This window comes from Molothrus aeneus, chromosome 3 (assembly GCF_037042795.1).
Source record: "Molothrus aeneus isolate 106 chromosome 3, BPBGC_Maene_1.0, whole genome shotgun sequence".
Lineage (NCBI taxonomy): Eukaryota > Metazoa > Chordata > Aves > Passeriformes > Icteridae > Molothrus > Molothrus aeneus.
Genome location: NC_089648.1, coordinates 51,758,154 through 51,778,282, shown reverse-complemented (window position 1 = coordinate 51,778,282; position 20,129 = coordinate 51,758,154). Strand labels below are relative to the sequence as shown.

Below are 20,129 nucleotides of genomic sequence, written 5' to 3'. Positions count from 1 at the left end.
AAAAGATGAAAGCAAGTGAAGGATGCAGGGGCCTTTGAAAATGACATATATTGTGTTAAAAAAAAAATTGCTCAGGCTTTTTATGTTTCAAATGAGTAATTTCCTGTGAAATTGCAGTTGGTAAGGAAATAAAGCATGACTTTACCTATCTCTGTCTCTTTTGTTTCCACAGGAAACCAATGGTTTTTTTTTTCTTGAACACAAGCTTCTGTGAAATGGTTTGTCCTTTTGGAGTCTGTTGAAGGGTTTCATGAAAAAATCCCCATAGACAAATGGAATGCAACCTGTTTATGCATACATGTTATCACCCTCTGCTTTTTCTAGTGGAAAATTAAGTAACTTAATTAGGTCAAGCTGCTTGTAAAGTAATTCCCTGCACTGAAAAAATTCTCACTATATAGCTACTGAGTGTTCTCACTATATAGCTGAAGTTTTAGCGGGTTCTTTTGGTGTTTTAGCTGTTTGTTTGAAATTTAAAACTTAGTATTTGAAAATAATGATCCAGCAATGCAGATGGTTGGTCAGATTCTCAGCTGAGGTCCATCAGTGAAGCATCAGTAACTGCTTTGGGAAAGCTTTGCCCTTCTGTCCCAGTGTCTACACCTGCCTAGAGCCTGACCTTTTGAATCTACTTCAGATTAAGTCTGAAACACTTAAACCAGTTTTAATATGCAGTGTATATGTAATATTCAGTGTATGTAATAACCAGTTTTAATATTGGTGTACCATAAGTGGACTTGCTTTACATTTCTAGTAATATGCACTAAATCTTAGACAGTAATATCTAAAATTAACATGGTATGTAAGCTGGTTTAGGTTGAATAATCGTGTTCTTTCTTGACTCTGCTGCAAAGTATATTAAAATTACTTTATATTTTAGTGGAGTTTTGCAAAAGTGAAGGTCACAGAGTATATGTAAACTACAGTTGTGATTTTGTTTCAACTTTATACTTGCATATATTTGTACTTTAACTTTATCGCTTTGGGACCAAAATCATTAGTGCACTGAGCTGGAAGTAGTATATATCTTAACTTTTTTGTGTCTCTGTTTATTAGCAAAGATAATAGCATTATTTGGTATCCAACTGTTTCTCTAGACTTAACAGACACAGGTAATTGATGGAAGTGACTTAGAGGTCTTTTCTTTTTTACTCTTAGTCTTATGATGTCTTTTCAACAAAATGAGATTACAAAGGGACATTTTTTTTCTCAAAAATTTTGTCCCAAGCAGTATGACCTGTAGGCCTGTATTCAAAACTAACTTAAACTTTTTTTATTGGTTGTTCTATGTTGACTGTAAAAAAAAAAAAAAAAAAAAGTGCCTGGGTACTATGGACAATATGGTGAGCCTCTCTGAAGAACAGGACTGTCTTAAAACCTCTCCTGTGTCTGAATTACTGCATGAAAGATTGAGTATAATAAAATGTGTCCTTCACATTATTTGAAATGTCTTGAAGAGGTGAGAAGGGATAATGTTTGCTGGGTTTTTTTTTTCCCTTAGGCCCAGAAATCCCAAATCTACAAGACCAAATAAAGAAACTCAAACTATTTCTGCCACTCCTTTACACCATCTCTACACAAATTGTCCCTCCATCTGGTGCCAGTTCAAGCCCTATCTAGAACATTGCTGCAAGCTCTCATCTCTTTTGGAATCGCTTTCAGTGGAGAAAAGGAAGTTATAAAGGACATGTGAAAAAGTCAAGACTGCTGTGACCTTGATAACTGTTCATATTTCCTGTGTAGCAGAGACACTTAAATGATCATCTGTGTGAAGACAGACAAAGTTATTTTTCTTTTCAAGGGTATGATACAGTGAACCTCATCAAGTAGGAGTACAGGCATTTAGGAAACACCCAGACCAGCACTCTGGATGTAGTGGAGCACATAAAACAGGAGTTTACGAAACAAGTGAAAGAGTGAAATTTGGCAAAAATGGCCTGTGAATTTAATCTGAACTTCCTTAAGGAATTAGAACGAGAGGCTGTTCTGGAAGTCCTGTACCGTGACCAGATGGTGAGAAAAACGGAGGAGGAAAGAATAAGGTAATGCTGTTCTCCTATTCCTGTTTTCTGTTGGTTTTTGTTTTGGTTTGGTTTTTTCCTTCTAAATTACTCTTCTTCCACTTGTTGCCCTAAATGCACTCCTCTTATAACTTCTTGTTAGCTAATGCCTTTGTATTCTCTGGAAAATCTAAGATTATCCAGAGCCTCTTGTTTTTGCCATACTATTGACTCTACATTAAAGATCAGCAAAATCTGTTCACTGAATAATGTACTTGGTGAATTTTACTTCCAGCTTTCATAGAAAGTTCAGTTTCTGGCTGCATTTTTTCTGTGAAGGCTTTATGGCATTCTCATCATGTTCCTATGTAGGCATACGTGTAGTCTTGGTAACATGGAACATTTGGTAACATGTTCAGATCTTTGACTTGTTTATCTTGCATTGTGCCAAGACTGGAGTTTATAATCATTGGATACCTGCTCATTGTGCTGAATCCATCACTGCTCCTCCTCAAACACAACAGGCAGCGAGCACACCACTCTGCCTTGGAGGATGTTACTTGTGTCAAAAGGTGTCATTGGTTAGGAAAGGATTTTATTTACTAATTTCACACTCTGCCAGTATCTCAGCAGGTGAGGATAAAGGATAATTCTCCAGCACTTTATTTGCTTTATGTCTTGGCTAGGACCAGGATTTCCCAGTACCTTGTATCTTGATTTGTGATGTTACACCCCCCTGTAAAACTAGGTATTGGTGTGGGTAAGATACAAATTTTTAGTCCCTTAAATGTGGAAATTTAAATTTTGCCTACACCAAACATTTATATAAGGATAATGGGACATATTAAACATACAACAATATTAAAACAATAGTAATTATGTGAAGGGCTATATAGAAAGTCTGAATTGGTTAGAAAATCCTTTTCAACTGCTGATGTTACTATCAATTAAAACGTAGATCTTGATAATTGGTACATGCAATGGAAGCAAAGTTCATGACAAAGGTTTTGTATTTTATGTTTTGTTCATGACAAAGGTTTGATATTTTAGGCTGTGTGCTGTTTTGGTTTTTTCAGATGATGCATTTGTTATGATTTTTTTTTCCCCAGTAGAATATTTAATTCTTGGATAAAGATGATTTAAAAAAAATAAATGGAAGGGGGCACCATCTAGTCTCAGTTTTTGGAGGTAAATGCATAATCACTTGCATACAATGATTTCGGTGTGGAAAGTGGGCCTGAAATGAACAATACCCCATTTATGCTTAACTATTTCTCTGTTAGTATGCACAGTTCTGGTCACACTGCAGAAATGCTGTGTGTGCACCTTTTCAATCAGTGCTCAACAGAGGTCACACTGGAGGGCATATCTCCCACTAGAAATGGTATTGCACAACCAGGGTATTATCAACTTGTGCTTTACATGAAGATTTTTGTCCTCTGTAATTTTTTTCTTTCTTTTTTTTTACTTTTTACCTGTGGAATTAGGAAAATGAAACAGCAGCTGCAGCAACTTCGGTGGAAGGGGGCAAAAAATGCGAGGTGTGAGTACCAGGAGAGGTCTTGTGCTCGCTGTCAGAAGTCTCTGGGGCTGCTGGTGAACAGAGGCGCCGTGTGCAATGGCTGCAGCCACCGCGTGTGCTCGGAGTGCCGCGTCTGCCTGACCCCCTGCCTTTGGAAATGCACCATTTGTTATGCTCATGGGTAAGGAATTCTGCCTTGCTGGAAAGCCACTGGTGTAGCGAAAATATTGGCTGAGGTCCTGGCAGTGATGAAGTGGATGGAAATTTTGTGTTGTTCTTCACATAGCTGATATTTCCCTTCCTGTGTTTAGCAAAATAGAGCCTCAAGGTAGGCCAGGGGTATTGTGAGTGTGACAAAGATGATAATAGCAAAGTATAGAGACAGTCATGAATCTGAGCCACAGAGAGAGCTCCTTGTTAACAAAGCAAAATCTCTAAATACAGGAGCTAAAGTGATATCCACAAATGGGCAAGGCAACAAAACCTCTGGGTCTGCCCTTTCACAACTCACCTTATTCTGCATCAAAACAAACTATACGTAGGATGCTTTTGGTTCTGTCACTTGATTTTAAAGCCTTTTAGGTATCTTAATGACATCTTCGTAAGTAGCAAAGCAGACAATTAAAAAAAAAGAATCAGCACCCACATAGACTGTACAATTTATTTTCATACCTAACCAACTCAGTATTGAACCAGTGCATCCTCACAACCTGCTGAAGGTGCTGTGCTTTGATGTAGTATAGCAAATTTCTTGACAATTTCCTCATCATTATTTTCTGCTTGTTACCACTGGAGTAGAGAAATGTGATTGACAAATAATTTCAAGTCATGCTTTATAAAATTTTAAAGGGCAAAACCAATTAATAACATTACTAGGATTTATTAAAGTATGGCCAGAAATACAAATTTTTTTTTACTTTGAATTAGTTGATTTTTTTTTTTTACTACATCACATTTTTGTATTTCAGGATTCAGGAGACAATCTTACTTTATTGATACATTTTTTTTAATATCAAAATATTCCCACCTAGTCCATTCTATTAATTGCAATCTTTCTAAGCAAAATGGTTTAGAGATATTTTCCCATGTGATGAAAAATAATACATAGGTGAGGAATGATAGTTTGGGAAATTATTCAAAAGCTCTGCAGGATGATAAATATCCCTGTAGAAAGGGTGAGGATTTGGATGGAAATTTACTTTATGTCAACACAAGATGAATCCACCACTCCACTCCCTCTGCAGGTGCCAAAATGAGATTAAAATGGAGGGAAAGACAAGGCAAAGTATTGGTCTCAAGTCAAACAAATTTGTACTAGTTTGAAGTAATTTTTTATAGTTTGGAAAAGAGTTGTAAACTATCGCAAACAAGATATTCTCTGAATCTTCAGTTTATTTAGCAACTAATATGCAAAATAGGTAGTTCAGCTATATTTATACTTGATACAAAATATTTACTAGATTTTGGTTTGTGTGTTTTGCTGTGTTTTAACCTATATGCACTAAACTGAAAATTCAAAAGTTAACTTTCCATATCCTTGTCTAGATAACCCTCCCCACATCCTCTTGCTTTAAATTAGTTTCTAGTTATTTGGTGGCCACTGTGGAAATCACCTATAGAGTCCTTGGTTGTTAAGCTACTTTGTGTAGTGCTGCACACCCTTAATTATTTAATTAGCTGGTCCAGATATTTAATGGTAAAACTAAGAAAATGTTATCTAGATTAATTAAAAGACCTTTTTACTTTTTCTTCAGGAAACTACCTTTTTTTTAATCTTGCTAATACAGATGGATAAGCCAGCTGTCATTGAATTTCTCTTTATGTGAAGAGAGTACATTTGGTCTTTAGTCATGATGTAAAATCAATTAAATTCAGACTTCTTCCATTGCCTTCCGTGAGCTTTATGTCAAAGCTGCAAATCTCAAGAAGGGTAGGGAATGCAGCAATGTGGTAAATGGTACTCAGCCCCTTTTGTTTATCCTGGTGAGGGGAAAATAGGATGGCTAAAAATGGTAAGAGCTAATTTCCAAGTCCCAAGTAACTGTAATTTTGGGTCTTGCTTATCACTAGAATAATTTTTTCCTGAACCAAACAGCAGCAGCGGCACTATGGAGGTTCTCCCCTAGACAGTGGGGTCACGTTTGCAAGGAATGTGCTTAAACACCTCAGTGCAAGAGCATGTAGGGATAGGCAAATTTTGTATTTCTTACAAAATAAGCAATTTTGAAAACCTTGTGAACTGAAAAAATTTGTATCTTTCACCTGGAAGAGGCTATCTTTTATGTCATTTATGTGAATGGAGTTGGTACAGCATGTTGGTTTTTTTTTAAAGGAATCCTATATTCTAGGAGTCTAGAAAGATGTTTGTTTTGGAGGAGTTTGGTCTATTTTACCTGACAAAGGGTCTTTATTAGCTTTGTTTTCATTTGTTTACTTTTGGTCCTATCTTAACTCACTACACTCTTTATTAAAAAAAAAAAAGGTGTTTTCAGTTTCAGTGTGTGGTCTAATTATCATAAAATGGTTTGGGTTGGAAAGAACCTTAAAGATCATCTGGGTTCCACCCACCCTGCCAAGAGCAAGGACAATTTTCGCTAAGATCAGAGCCCCATCCAACCTGGCCTTGAACACCTCCAAGGAAGGCATGTCTGGAACTTCTGTGAGTAGATTCAATTATCACATGGATCTGTGCAGAAATGGAGATTAAACTCTGGAACATAACCAGGGAGTGGTGGGAATAATATAAAGAGGGGCCTGGGGTTGAATGGATTTCAAGGCATTACCAATGCAAAGCCCTTGAAGACAGAGATTTCAGACATTTATTAATTAATAGGTCTCCATCCAAATGAGTAAGTATCTTGTCTCAGTTATTTAAACCTAATTTTCAGACTCATCTGTGTTCAGTTATGTACAAAGGTCTATGGTTAGGTATGAAAATTAATTGTACAGTCTACTTGGGTGCTGATTCTTTTTTTTTTAGTCTGCATTGCTACTTATGAAGATGTCATTAAAATGCCTAAGAGGCTTTAAAATCAAGTGACAGAACCAAAAGTATCCTACGTATAGTTTGTTTTGATGCAGAATAAGGTGAGTTGTGAAAGGGCAGACCCAGAGGTTTTGTTGCCTTGCCCATTTGTGGCTATCACTTTAGCTCTCATATTTAGAGATTTTGCTTTCTTAAGAAGGTAAGCCCTGAATGAATTTAAAGTTTGTATGCTATTGCCAGTGTCAAGCAATTTTGGCTGAGGGAATGGTAATAAAGTGATTAATTTTATAGAAGGAAAATCAACAACTGGGTAGACAAAAAGTTTACCAGTGCCTGTACTGAGGAAATCTTTGCAGTGAGACTCCATCTTATAGTAAGCATCACAAAATTGGCAAGGATGGGAGATATTATATATGCCCTAAAAACTAGTAAGACATTTAGATGAGAATTTGGAACCTGAAGGATCCAGAGAATCCTATCCTCAGTTCAATTTTTTTTGTCTTTTTAATAATGGGTGAGTTTAAGTTGCAGACTTCAAGAAGAGTAAGATTTGTTGAAAATCTGGTTGTGACAGAGCTGTTTAATCTGATATAATCTTGTACTTGCTAATCATTACTTTTCTGTTCTTGTGATCCTGGTAGCTTTGTAAGACATTGATGTAAATGATGGTAGTCTCCAGAAAATGGAGAGATGGGCCATGAAGCCTCTGAGCTGCCAGGGCTGTGGAGCTCAGTGCTCCCTGGTTCTGCTAGGGACCATGTAGCCATCCCAAGTTCTGCTAGGGACCATGTCCTCTACCATGGACATTCCTGACTTCTCAGACAAGGCTGCAGCTGTAAACAGCCAGCTCCCCACTCAGCACAAGTGCCTGGGCTGCTTTGTAAGTTGGTTGTGCAGACTGGAGTCACCCAGGGCTCTCCTGCCTTCAGAGCAATGGCCAGAGCAGCATGTATCACTTTCCATGGCCAGTCCTACACTGCAAAAAGGAAAAGAAGCTATCAAACAAAACCCCCTCCAAAACCAAAACAAATGTCCCCAAAGGATTCCTCCCCTCTGTGTTTTTTTCAGACCCATAGCAAAACCAGTCAATAGGTTGAGTAGTCATGAAATCTTAGTTTTACAGTAAGATTAATAAAGGATGCTGGATTGTTACGTGGTAACTGAACATTTAAAGAAATGCACTTGTAAACGTTTTGATTCGAATCTCTTTTCATTGTTTTCCAGAGATGTGAAAGTGAAGGCTGGTGAATGGTTCTTTGAGGAACGAGCAAAGAAATATCCAGGTGAAGGTAATCACTGGAACAGATCATAAACTGCTATGTAATGTGTAGTTGTCATCTAAGTCAAACACAGGATGTAGTCTGACACTGTATCCAGTGTTTCTTCCATGCAGTCCATCTGTCTGTGCAGTAAATAAAACATGAACACAAATTAGCAGAATGCATTTAAAAGTATAACTTATTTTGTTGGAGTAATAAAAATAAGAATATTGCTGCCCATATTTGAATTAAATTTGAATTCATGAATGTGTAAGACTTCTAAGAAATACAATGATGTGAAATTAATATAGAAATAGTATATGTACAGGAAGAAAATGATCTTGCATTCATCATTTGTCAAAGTTTAAACTTCAGTTGCTTTCACTGAGGAAGTTCTAAAGTTTAAAGAAAAGATAGAATGGAATAAACCCTCCCCCCCAGGTATAGCTATAAATCAGCAGAGAACTAAATACTATTTTGTTCCTTCAGCCAGCTGGCTGTGCCATTGCCTTTTGCTGGGTCTTTTCAGAGCCATTAAAAGTACAAAATTCTAAAGGAAATGATAGAGGATGTGGATGGAATGCTCTATGGAGAATGTTTTGCCAGCAAAGGAGCTGTTAGTGTTTGTTTTCACCTACAATAACTAGCAAGGTGGAGAACATTTGTTTTCTCTTTCCCTTGAAGTGCCATTTCAGGTAGGCATCTACTGAATTTTGTACTTGACTGTAGTTAAATGATACAGTTTCGCTTCCAGTATCTGCATCTGTGTTTGAGAGTAGTTGGTAAAAAGGAAAGAGCTAGGCCTTAAATCTCTATTGGGAAGCCTGAATATGAAGAATTTTATAAAAGGAAGAGCATAATCAGCCAAATTTTGGGTGGTAGGTGTTTGTGAAAGGCAGCAGGCAGCATATTAAGCAACTAAACTAAAGTTTAGTTTCCTGTTAAAATTTTGTTTTCCTCTTAAAACAATTCATTTAAAATTTGAAAGATTTTACTGAAGTCCCTTCTAGCTAACACAATTTTTGATTTTAAAGTGTTAGTTGACTGGTCTTTTTAAAACACTATTTCATCCAATAACCATTGACAATAATTTCCCCTCATTCTTTTCAACGAGTATGAAGCTGGTAGTTTTATCAATCTCTATTAATAATATATTTTATTGGAAAATGTTGTTCTTGGTTATTGAACCTCATAATGCAAATTACTGACAGTGTCTTTTCCAGCAAAATAAATCAGCTCTCACTTTGAATTATGAAGGCTTTGTGGGTTCTAGAAGCATTTTGCTTAGTTGGTCTAATGGTAATGCTGTTGATGTCACAAAGATCTAAGGATATACAGAAGATAAACCTGCAGGGAGAAATATGTTTTGTTTAGTTCCTTTGATTAGACCAACTGATATATTTAAAGGAGTTTAAAAAGTGACAAATTTTGAAACACAGCAGCCTTTATGCAATCTTCAATCCTGGAGGGACAGTGCCCTCTTTTGGTTTGAAAATATAACTGAAGTAATCACTAGAAGGTAAGTTGAACTGAAAAAAAATTTTATAGTGAAGTTTTCTCATGTTGTATAGTAAAAAAAAAAAATAAATGCATTGTTTTGCTTTTTAATAATGTTTTTGTATCTTCTACCTAAAGAATGAGATTAATATTTTCATTAAAGTGGTAGATTACTTTTCATGACCAATCAATTTAAAATCTAAGATAGCAAATGTTATTTTTCAATAAGAGAAAATTCTGGAGTTCTGATTGAAAATTTTAACATCCTTGAGCTGTTATTGTTTCTACCACTGCTAAGGTCAATTACTTTCATGTAAGTAATCTTATAATTAGTCTCAGTAAAACATGGATCACATGTTGCTTACTGTATCAGGAATTACTAGTGCTTAAAGTCACTCCAGATAATTTCAATTCACCATTTGCTATATTTGTGATTTCCCCCAGGAACAAATGACAGTTTTATGAGTCTTCATTGTTGATGCTTGATGGAGCTTTTGCTCCTTGGTGTCTTCACATCCTGTGGCTGCTCAGCTCAGGGATGTGCCATGGCTGCTGTTTCCCTGCAGGGATGCTCTTAGCAAAGGCTCTCATGTTTGTGAGCTAGTCAAGCATTTTCGTCATTGCTCAGGTCTCTGGTAGGAAGAGCGAAAAAAAAATTCACGAGGTGCAAGAGTTGACCATGTGCCTGTTCTTGTGGACATTTTCATGCTTCCCTTAGTGTTTGAGTTTTGTGGCTGAAGTGTGCTTTGGTGCAGTGGGCTCATGCACCACCTACCTCCTAGATCCTGGGAGGCTGAAAGCCCTTAGCAACCTAGGAATGGGCATGTTGGCATCTCTGTGTGATTGTCCTTAGCATTTGTGAAGAGTTCATCTGTGTGTCACCTGCAACAGGGAGGGTGGAATCATGGTATGGTGTGAGATGCAGGAGAGACTTGTGTGTTGCTTGGCCCGTGTGCTGATGCATTAGCTGGGAATTGACTTCATTCCTGACTTGTGTAAGCACAGGCCAGTTCCTGAAAGGCACTGATTTTAAAAAGTGTTATACAGGCATAAGTAACTGATGTTGCTACTAAATTATCTGGGTTTTTTCCCCTCCTTCGTAGGCAGACGTGAAACAGTTGGTGCAAAGCTCTTGGAATCTTACCAGAATCTGAGGTAAGACTCGTAAAAGGACAAACAGTCCTGGGACACTGCGAATTTGTATGGGTGATATATTTTGTTATAAACCAACTAGTAGTTTGTATTCCTTTATTATGAAGAAGAATCAATACTTGTGGAGTTCAAATGATAAAAGCATAGAAAAATTTTCACTTTTAGCTGTCGGCAATCCACAGAATAGGTCTCACATACAACAGAGAGTAAGTACCATGTTTGGAATAATAGTGTCTTCCTTGAAATAAAGGGATGTGCATTATCTTTGTTTTATCTGCTTATATTTTTTGCATAACTATTTATACAATTATCTGTTAAATTTGCCAAATACTTTTAAATTATTGTAAATGAAAGTTATTTTCTGGGTGTCATAACAGCATCGTTATTTGTTCAATGGGAAATATTGCTGATATGATAGTTTTACAATAAATAGTAGACAAGAAGTTAGATACTTCCACTTACCAAACTTAAAAAAAATTTAAAATCTTGTTTATAATGAATAAATACTTTGACTGGAGGGCAATAGATGACCATACTTAAGTTATTACCAGTGATATATTATGAAGTAACAGTCTGCTTATTATGTTATTAAAGGAGGCCTCTGCCTTAAAATAAACCAAACCAAAAAACTACAACACCAAACAGCAACAACAACTACTACCAAAATCCAAACCAACCATAAAAAGCCCCCAAAGCCCTGTGTAAAATAAGATATGAAGAGATGTTCTCAATTTATTATAATTATCTGGCAAGGCACAGCTGCTTAAGAAAGAAACTTCTATTCAGCTGGATAAGATCCTAAGCAAGACTTGGTCTTACCTGGATGTGGTAAAAATTAAAAAAGAATGAAGAAGGAGGTTCACCAGCTGCCTTAGGATCTGTGATTGTGCTGTGATAAGAGAATCAGGCAGATTTTTTTTTTTTTTCACAGACCAGGACTATTTACCACAGATGGAATGGCAGGAATGTTTAAAGGGTCCTTAACAGCTCTGAACCCAGGCAAGGAAGGATCCTTTTAGTATTGTAAATAAAGATGACTGCCTTTTGAAAACATCTCTGAGCAAGACATGGGGTGCATTTTACAGCAATTGTGTTTTAGAATTCAGGACACAGACTGTGATACTCCCAGCCATATAGAAGTCTAGGGAGCTTATCCTAAATTTGGTCTTCCTGATAGTTCTAATGTAATAATTTTACCTGGAGCACCCCAAGATTGAGAAGGGAGAAAGGTAGTCCTAATTCCTAAGAGCAGGCAATAAACTTGTGCTGCAGGTCTTACAGACATAGGATGTTTACCCAGACCTTTATAGAGTGCAGGAAACACGGGTAATGAAGATATGGTGCATGGACATGGTTTATTTATTCATCTGTTGGCATCATATATTAATTATTGCACTGTTTCTCTTAAATTTCTAGTAAAATTTCTGTCGTACCTCCAACTCCACCTCCTTTCACAGAATCACCAGCAGGATCCAATGTGATGGGTAATGTATGTATCTGCAAAATATACAGATAAGTTCATTCCTTAGGGTGTCATTCATATGAAAAGGTCAGCCATAGAAATGTGGTAAATAACTGCTGTAACATCCCTCTGCAATATAAATGCAGCCTTTTGCTACTTAGTCATTATTTTTATGCTGCATGGGTACTGGGAGAGAAAGTTTAGAGGCTAAGAGGGCCATTTTCAATTATTTTTCAGTTTTTGAGGGAAGTGGTTAACCACTCTGCTTGAGGTTAGAATGTTGCATCTGGTTTTGGTGCCTCATCACAGGAAGACTGGACTGAGATCTGAGTTCCACTCAAACCTGAAGGACCCTGTGTTCCTGTGACATTCAATGGTCATGTATCACTTTCCTTACTGAGTGAGAAACAGTGAATTTGATGGCTGCCTTTGCATTCCAGTTTCTAGTGGGCAGAATAGTAGAACATGGCTTGAAACTCACAGAAATTGCACTAAATTACTGTTTTGTTTAATTTTGGACTGGATCCTCAGGCCCTGCCCTGGTTTTGAAGCTCATTGCATTTCTGTAAACATTCTTATGTACTTACCTAGAGTTTGATGAAAACTCTTTGTTCTGTAGTAGATAAAAGTATTAAATACCTTACCACAAATCATTGATGTAATTTAGCTGTATTTATGAACTTACAATGTGATCTTTCTGCGAGGAGTTCCAGTTACATGTGAAAGACCGTGGAACTGAAAAGATTACTTTCCATACATCAATGTATGTCCTCAGATGTATTTGTCTACAGAAGTGAGCAAAGGGCTGCAGCTTTACCCTCTGTCATGAGGTCTGTAGATATGTAATCATGGGAACTTTAAAATTACAAATCTTCTGTGTTTTCTTACTCTTTGCATCTCCCATTTGCAGGAACTTGGAGAGTCTAAAAGGTTTAATAAATCTGTGGAAAACTTGTTTTTGTCTCTCACAACACATATAAAAAGTAAGTAGCTTTCACTGTCTTGTCATTCCAAGATATTGTAGTCAAATGTTTTGATTTTTTGGCCACAATGTTGGGCAAGAAGTTGTTATAAAAAAGGCTATCAAGTAATGGCTGAAACTATTAATGCCAAGGTTGTGCCAACCTGAAAAATAATACAGGAAATCTAATTTTCCTTAAGTATTCTGCCAGTTGTTAAATAAACTGATTCTATCAAACCAGAGCACCTTTCTTGTAAAGATGTGAAAAGACTGTGTAATTTTTCTTTTCATTTACCAGGTGTTCAGATCCAGTATATTTAATTCATGTTAGAGTAATAACCAATTTCTGATCTTCATGTTATCTGGCTGAACCCCAGCTGACCTGGTTAAAGAGTCTGTCATTTAACAGGAGTTTAATATTTTCATTCACTGGCAGTATTCATGAGGACTTCCTACCTGTTTCTCAGTCTAGTTGTGTGCAATTTTTCAGTGCACATTTCTAAGTGCTTTCCAATCCTGACAACTCCTGTTCCCTTCTGATGCTTTTGGTTCCTTTCATTCTCTTACACTGCCTGCTGTTCCTAGGGATGCAGACTGTGTGTGCACCTCTAAGGCTAACTACACTGAGGACAGTCAGCCTTTGTGAAAAACAAATTAAAGGCATCAGTGACCAGAGGAAAACAACTTCTGAGCCTTAAGAAGATTACAGGGGCTTGCAAATTTGCATGAATTTGAGCAAACCGTAGTATTTTCTTACTAGCTTCAACTTACACAACCCCACATGTGAGATTAGACCTGAACAAATCTGGCTTCAGTGCCTTTCTGCCTTTCTCCCAGCTCTTTTTAGTTCTTGTTTGGTCTTTCCTTTAGCCTCTTCCACCCATCCTAAAGACCTATTCTCCTTGAACTATGCAAATTTAATGTTGTGTCTGTGAGAACACATTAAAGCTATGCAGAGACATGGTGATTTGCTCCTAAAGAGAAGCATACAGTGGTGTAAGAACCTGGAAACAGTAATAGTGACAGCACAGAACTGGATGCAAAGTAATTTATTTGGCTTTCTGTTAGTTTGAAGCCTGGCCATATCCCAGAGTTACTGGTAAAAACTGTCAGGACTGCAGCAAACTAATTTATTATTTCCCTGCTACCAAAAGGAAGGTTCTACTCCACTCACATCTTTCTTTTCTCTCTGTTTCAAGCCTTATGCTGGTATAATTAACATCTGGAACCCTTTGGAAACTGGTTTAGCTCTTTTAAAGGGCAGAACATTAACCTAGACAAAACACATAGGTACTTTTCCTGCTGTTTTAGTGAGTTAAATGGGATCAAGGTAAGATATATGTTGGAACATGTACAACAGACAGTGCCGGTCCATGTGATCAGGAGCCATATCAGGGATGGAGAAGAGCAGAGCAGGCATTCCAGAGGGAGATGGAAGCAAGTTGTTAGCTCAGTTCAGCTACAGGTGAAACCCCACTCAGGTGCTCTCATCCTCAGTTAATGTGGAGCAGTTTAATTTGGGAGAAAATAACAGGCTGTTGCAATCATTGAAATCAGTAATAAAAAAGTGTAGGAAGTGTTACAGAGGGAAAGACTTGGGTTTCTTGACTTAAGAAAGCAGCTTTTTCAGACAATATGGCTTCTCAATGAAACCTGGTACTGTGCTGATAAATGTTTTTGATCACGACTGTCTAAAGTTAGTACTCTGTATCTTATCTAGATAAAGGTGTCCTGGTTTGCAGAGGTATTTAATCCACCCAGCTCTTGTGTGCTGCAGTAAATAGACCTGGAGAAGCTCGTTGTGCCTCTGACTCTCTCACTGGAGGTGGTGTGTGTGTGTGTCTGAGCGCAGCGGGAACGAGGGATGGGCGCGTGCAGCACAAAGCTGCCATTGTACATCTGCTCCTTTGTGCTGCTGCCTCCTGTTCCAGGGGGCTTGGCAGCAAGAGGAGATTGTAATCCAATGGTGGCCTTTTGGTGAATGGAAAATGAATTACTGGTTGTAGTTTTATTTGCAGTGAAAAATTGCCCTTGGCACTAGAGAGAGTGTCAGTCTTAATGATATTTGGGTAGAGAAGCCAAAAGAGGAATAGATATGAAAACTGAACATTTGTGTTTTCTCACACAATAACCTGTTCACTGTAAGAGAGTGTGAGGCAAGGCTGGTGTTTCTGCCTCTACTGCTGGTCAAGCTCCTGAGATTGTATCTATTCCATTAGAACTCTCAATTCCAGTCCCTTTTATGATCTCTGATTTCATTGTGTATGTTAAAAACTTGGTTTCGTTTACAGAGATGGTTTAATTGAGCCTGCCTTTGAATGGGTCACATGGTGCCTTAATGGTGTACACAGAGTACAGTAAACATCTGAGGACTGATTGCTGCTAAGAACAAAACTAATCCAGAGTGTCTTTAAAAATCACACTTGAGTGCCATTGTTTTTGAATACCATAATGTTGCATTGTCTGCTGTCTGAGGTTGCTCCACAGAGGTTCATGTTGTGAGAGAAGTGTTTATTTCTTCTGTATGAATTAAACATATGATAGCTATTTCATGTGCTACTTATAAATTTTTAATTCTTCAGAGAGTCTATCTGGGGTTGACAACAAAGTATCTGCAGTTAAGCCTGCTCATATTCAGAAGACATGGATGAGTGCTGCCCTTCCCTTTAAGCAAAATTCTGAGTGTACACTAAGGAATAAAAGGGAAAAGTGGGGCATCAGATGTTCAATCATCCTGTAGATTTATTTGCCAATAAACTAAATGTAACTGAAGTGCTAATTCAATGAGATGCTTAAATATGGACATAAGCTTATCCATATGAATAATGTTATTGAAGTCAATGCAGGCTATTCAGGTTCTTAAAATTATATGTGGTTTGGGACCAGAGTATGTAACATCTTTCCTTTCATCCATATTTTGGGATACATTTCTAAATATTTTCCAGTATGATCTTCTTTCTACTTCTCATTGTCATGTTACTTTATATTGTTGTAATGATTTTGCTTTTATCCTGAACCAACCCAAACTGCTTTACAAATCAAACTATACATGGGAGCTGTAGTAGCTGCTTCTGAGAGGAAACTGTATTTGATGGCTCACCATTCCTTGCAGCAGCTATAATGATAGGCAGCAAGGAGTATAATTTCCAGTTGAAACAACATGAAAGATTTAGGCAGGCAAAATATAATTATATACAATATGACAACCACTTGTCTTCCCAGCTGTTTCTTACTCTTAGGAGATCAATGCTAAAGATACAGGATGACAGTTTGAAAGGTACAGAATTAGCCTATAAATCTATAGGATTGCTTGCAGAGTTTGTTATAGTGACTTTTCTCTTTATTCTATCTTCAGAAATATCAAAGTCCCAGAATGATATGGCTGACAGATGTGTCCTAACCACAGATTATGGGAAGAATGTGGAAAGAAGAGAGCAAAGAAGGAGCCAGTCTGACACTGCAATCAATGTTACAAGCAGGGTATCCATATTATTATACACAGTCTCTAACTGCAAGAGCTGTCTCAGAGTGAAATACATTTGTGAGAGCGATCATGTGCACAGTGGAATTTTTATTTTATTTTTATGAACAGGACATAGCTGATGTTCACTGACTGTGGTCAGAACTCTGGTTCTTCACAAGGTTTTTCACAGATTCTGTACAACTGATGTCAGCCCAGAGTTGAAATGTTAGCTGGGATTTTTAACAAGGGAGGGAAGGATGCCGAGGATGGGACATTTTGCTCTCAGGTGCTCACAGATTCTCTTGAGGTTGAATTGGTACTTGCTCTATGTGACTGTTAGACTGAAGGGAGGTGCTCTGTCTTGTCTTCTTCCTGCCCCTTTTGGTGCTGAACAAACAAGCTATGACCATCCCAGACCCATCCTGATGTTTTCTGAGCATTTTTTAACTTGTCAGGGAGAAAGCATTGCTGTTAGTTGCTATGCAACCTCCCTTTTCCTTTTGCTTTGGTTACAGTCTCTAGCTTTCAGTGTTTTCTTGAGAAGTTTGAGAAAAATCCAGTCAAATGTTTTCCTATGAATTGTGCAGGGCTGAAGATGATCTCACGTTTTTGTTTTAGAGTTACACTGAAGATTTTGTTTTGTACACTTTCAGCTCTCAAGTGACTGAACTTTGTCCATACTTAGTTTTCCACATTATGGTCACTTACTGAATTGCCTTGTTAGTCTGAGTGAGGTCAGTGTGGTTTGCTAAGTGCCTGGATTAGATGCTGAGAAAAGCCCTTGCTTTGGGCCAGATCTTGTGGCACACATTGTTCACAGCTCTTGTGCACTTTTTCGTTTGCTTCAGAAGTGTTAGGTGCTGATAAATGGAAGAGACAGGATGTCAAATTGCATGGACTGGGCAGTTTGAATTGGCCCAACAACATCTGAGAACTCTGTGAAATTAGTTCTGGTATTTGTGTATGCAATTAAATTATCAATAGAATTGGCAACAATTATTGGTTACCTGAGTGCTGCTTTCATTGTGGCAAGCCACACTTTGGTATTAGCTTTATTCCACAGGCAGAGCACTGCCCCTCTAATGCATTGAATAGCATCACAGTTGGAGGCAATGTGAATTCAGACTATGCTTCACTGCATGCTGATCACAATCAATCTGCCACATTTGAAAGATGGATATGCATTCTTTGGCTTAAGAAATTAATTAGTAGGAGAATCCAAATTATATTTTAAATTGCCCATTTAAAAATTTAGAATTTAGGTCCACACTTTGCATTGCAGGTTTTGAAAAAAAAAGTTTCAATGTTTCTGTGCCAGAGTGGTATTTCTCTGAGTCATTTGATCTCTGGACTGTATTTAAGCTAAAATTTTAGTTTTGTGAGAAGTAACGTTGATTTTTTTTTTATTGTGAATGCCCTTCAGCTTTGTTTTCCTTTAGAAAGGGTAGCTGTTTACATCCTTACTAGAACTATGCCTTAAGTTATGGGACAGAACCTGTTTTAAATTACACTTGCCAAACAACTAATTATATTTATAAGAAAATATCACGTTGAAATCTTACTTGTTATGATTTCCACCCCAGAAAGAACTTTTGTTTTCAGAACATCAATCAGAAGAGTGGCTTTCCCCCTTAGAAACTGTTAAACTGTTTTTTTCTCTAAGGACTGTGAAGTAGTAACTTCACAAGTAGTAACCACAAGTTTGAATTTGCAGTATTTAAAACTGGGGCACTATTTAAGCCTCAAGGACGCTATCTATTTCTTAAGTTTGTTTTCTAAATTTGTGATGTGTGCAGAGCTTGATTCCTTTGGATTAAAATTGAAATAGATTGTACTTAAATTCAGTATTAGTGAAAAAACCAAATCCAATGGCAAGAAGTACCAGCCAGTGTAGAATCTGGATTTTGAGGGCCTCTCATCTTTGGAATGCTTAAGTTTACTAAGGGAAGTGTAGCTATCCCTGCCTCACTGGGGGAGCAAGCAGGCATGTGCCACGTTCAGGAGCTGTTTGTGGTGCATTGGTAGCTGTGGGTTACCTCTCCTGTGGCAACAGCACCAGACATGAGAGCTGGGCTGGGCTTGTGTGACCTGCTGCTGAGTTTACCACTGGTAGCTGTGTTGCCTTGTCAGCCTCTTATGTTCTGTACTGCACAATAGCAAAGTCTTTCTGATCCAAGTAGAAGCTAAAATTCAATGTATTCAGCATGTTTTGGTTAGCAAGTGAAAATTGCTTGTGTTTCAGGTTTTATAAAGCAGAAGACACTTTCTCTGCTAGGAAATACTATTTTGGGTTTACTTGGGGGTTTTTTTGAGACTGTATTCTGAATGCGTTTTTTGTCTGTTTCTCTCTCACAAGGTAACTTAGTTCTTGCATCTGTTCTTAAGGCAGGGCACTGCATAGACATCACAATTTCTGTGTGCTATAGTAACAGCAGACTGGTTAAGATTTTGCACAACCTATTTTTTTCAGAAGTAATCTCACTGAATTATCTCACCTCTTGTCCTCATTCTCTAGTGCTGTCTGCTGCTGCGTAGGAGGGATTCTTTCACCTTTCCTGTTTCCTTTGTGCAAATAAGTCCTAATCCTTGCTATTGATTCAGTCACACTATATTCTTTTTAGTATTTCAGGTAATCTGTTACACACCTTTTTAAAACAAGTTATTTTCTTAGATCCTAACCATGTAAAATTTCTTACTTTGCTTTTTTCCTATCCATTGAGATGTCAACATACTTTTCATAGATTGTATTATCCCCAGGAAGTGGTGTGCCACAAACACCAATATTTTGAGCATATTTCCAGCCCTATGTATTTGTATTTCAGCACTTCATTCGATTAGCTGTTGTTCTTGGCAACAGAGGTGGCTGAAGATAAATCTCAAGGAGTTTTGATTGATATATATAGATATATAACTCAGAAATTATCAGGGTTTTCATGGGAAAATTGGAAAGGTGAATGGACTTAGTCAAAGCAAAGTCAAGAACACCTTGGAAATTTAAACTTTTTCTATAAACAAAGAGAAAGGAACTTGTCAGTCTGTTTCTATTTTCAAATCTCTTTCAACTTATGTTTATTCTTGCATAAGTAAATATGGGCATGTGTCATACATATTGCAAAACACAGTTTTTAATTTCCTGGAGGCAAGATTATATTTTCTTCCAAAATTACTGTTTTGTTAAGGCCTAACAAGGACTTTTATTAATATATTTCTACTTTTGATGTGTTATTAGTAGACTGCTGTTAGTAATTGCTGTGGTTGTGACCCTTAGATTAGCTGGTGGTATGTTGATTTTTAAAAATTATTAATATAATGAGTGTACCACTAACTGGGTTGAGAGAGTTATAAATCAACATTTAAATTAAGTTGCTACATTATCTTTGAAGGTCTGCCACTTGCATGACCTTAATCAGAGTCAGTTGTAGATATTTACTGAGTTTTCTTCTGATAACATTCTTGAATCAGGACATTTCTCTTAAATTGAAAAAAAAAATACTTTCTGAATTTCTTACAGATGAAAAGTACACCCAGTCTGCAACAGCTCATCACTGGGGCCCGAAATGACAGTGAAACTCAGAGCAAAAGAAGTTGCAAGGAAGAAGAAGACATAACAACCAGTCCCATGAGTGATACAGTTTTCTGTGATGGCAAAAAACATGTAAGTTAAAGGTGAAACCCAACAGAAGAGGTGTTTAAAGGGAACTGATAGAAAAGCTTGTGCAGAATGTTGGTATATTTTGGATTATATCACAAAATGAAGGAAGAATTGCATTTGAGTTTGTATCTGATGAAAGACTGATGCCTTTGGCACAGTCCTCATAGTAACACTG

The 20,129-nt window shown here is 37.3% G+C and overlaps 1 protein-coding gene across 2 annotated transcripts in view; it reads left to right on the top strand.

Moving 5' to 3' along the window:
• The first annotated feature begins 1,932 nt into the window (after positions 1 to 1,932).
• SYTL3 (synaptotagmin like 3) overlaps positions 1,933 to 20,129 on the top strand; it is a 29,550-nt gene continuing 11,353 nt past the window's right edge. The window contains exons 1-9 of one of the 2 annotated variants that reach the window (XM_066545708.1): positions 1,933 to 2,042; positions 3,488 to 3,703; positions 7,733 to 7,797; positions 10,368 to 10,419; positions 11,833 to 11,893; positions 12,501 to 12,506; positions 12,789 to 12,861; positions 16,195 to 16,319; positions 19,814 to 19,957. In XM_066545708.1, coding sequence (XP_066401805.1) covers positions 1,933 to 2,042; positions 3,488 to 3,703; positions 7,733 to 7,797; positions 10,368 to 10,419; positions 11,833 to 11,893; positions 12,501 to 12,506; positions 12,789 to 12,861; positions 16,195 to 16,319; positions 19,814 to 19,957 — 852 coding nt within the window. Of the gene's footprint in view, positions 2,043 to 3,487; positions 3,704 to 7,732; positions 7,798 to 10,367; positions 10,420 to 11,832; positions 11,906 to 12,500; positions 12,507 to 12,788; positions 12,862 to 16,194; positions 16,320 to 19,813; positions 19,958 to 20,129 lie in introns of both variants that reach the window. The other variant, XM_066545707.1, reaches the window with a different exon arrangement.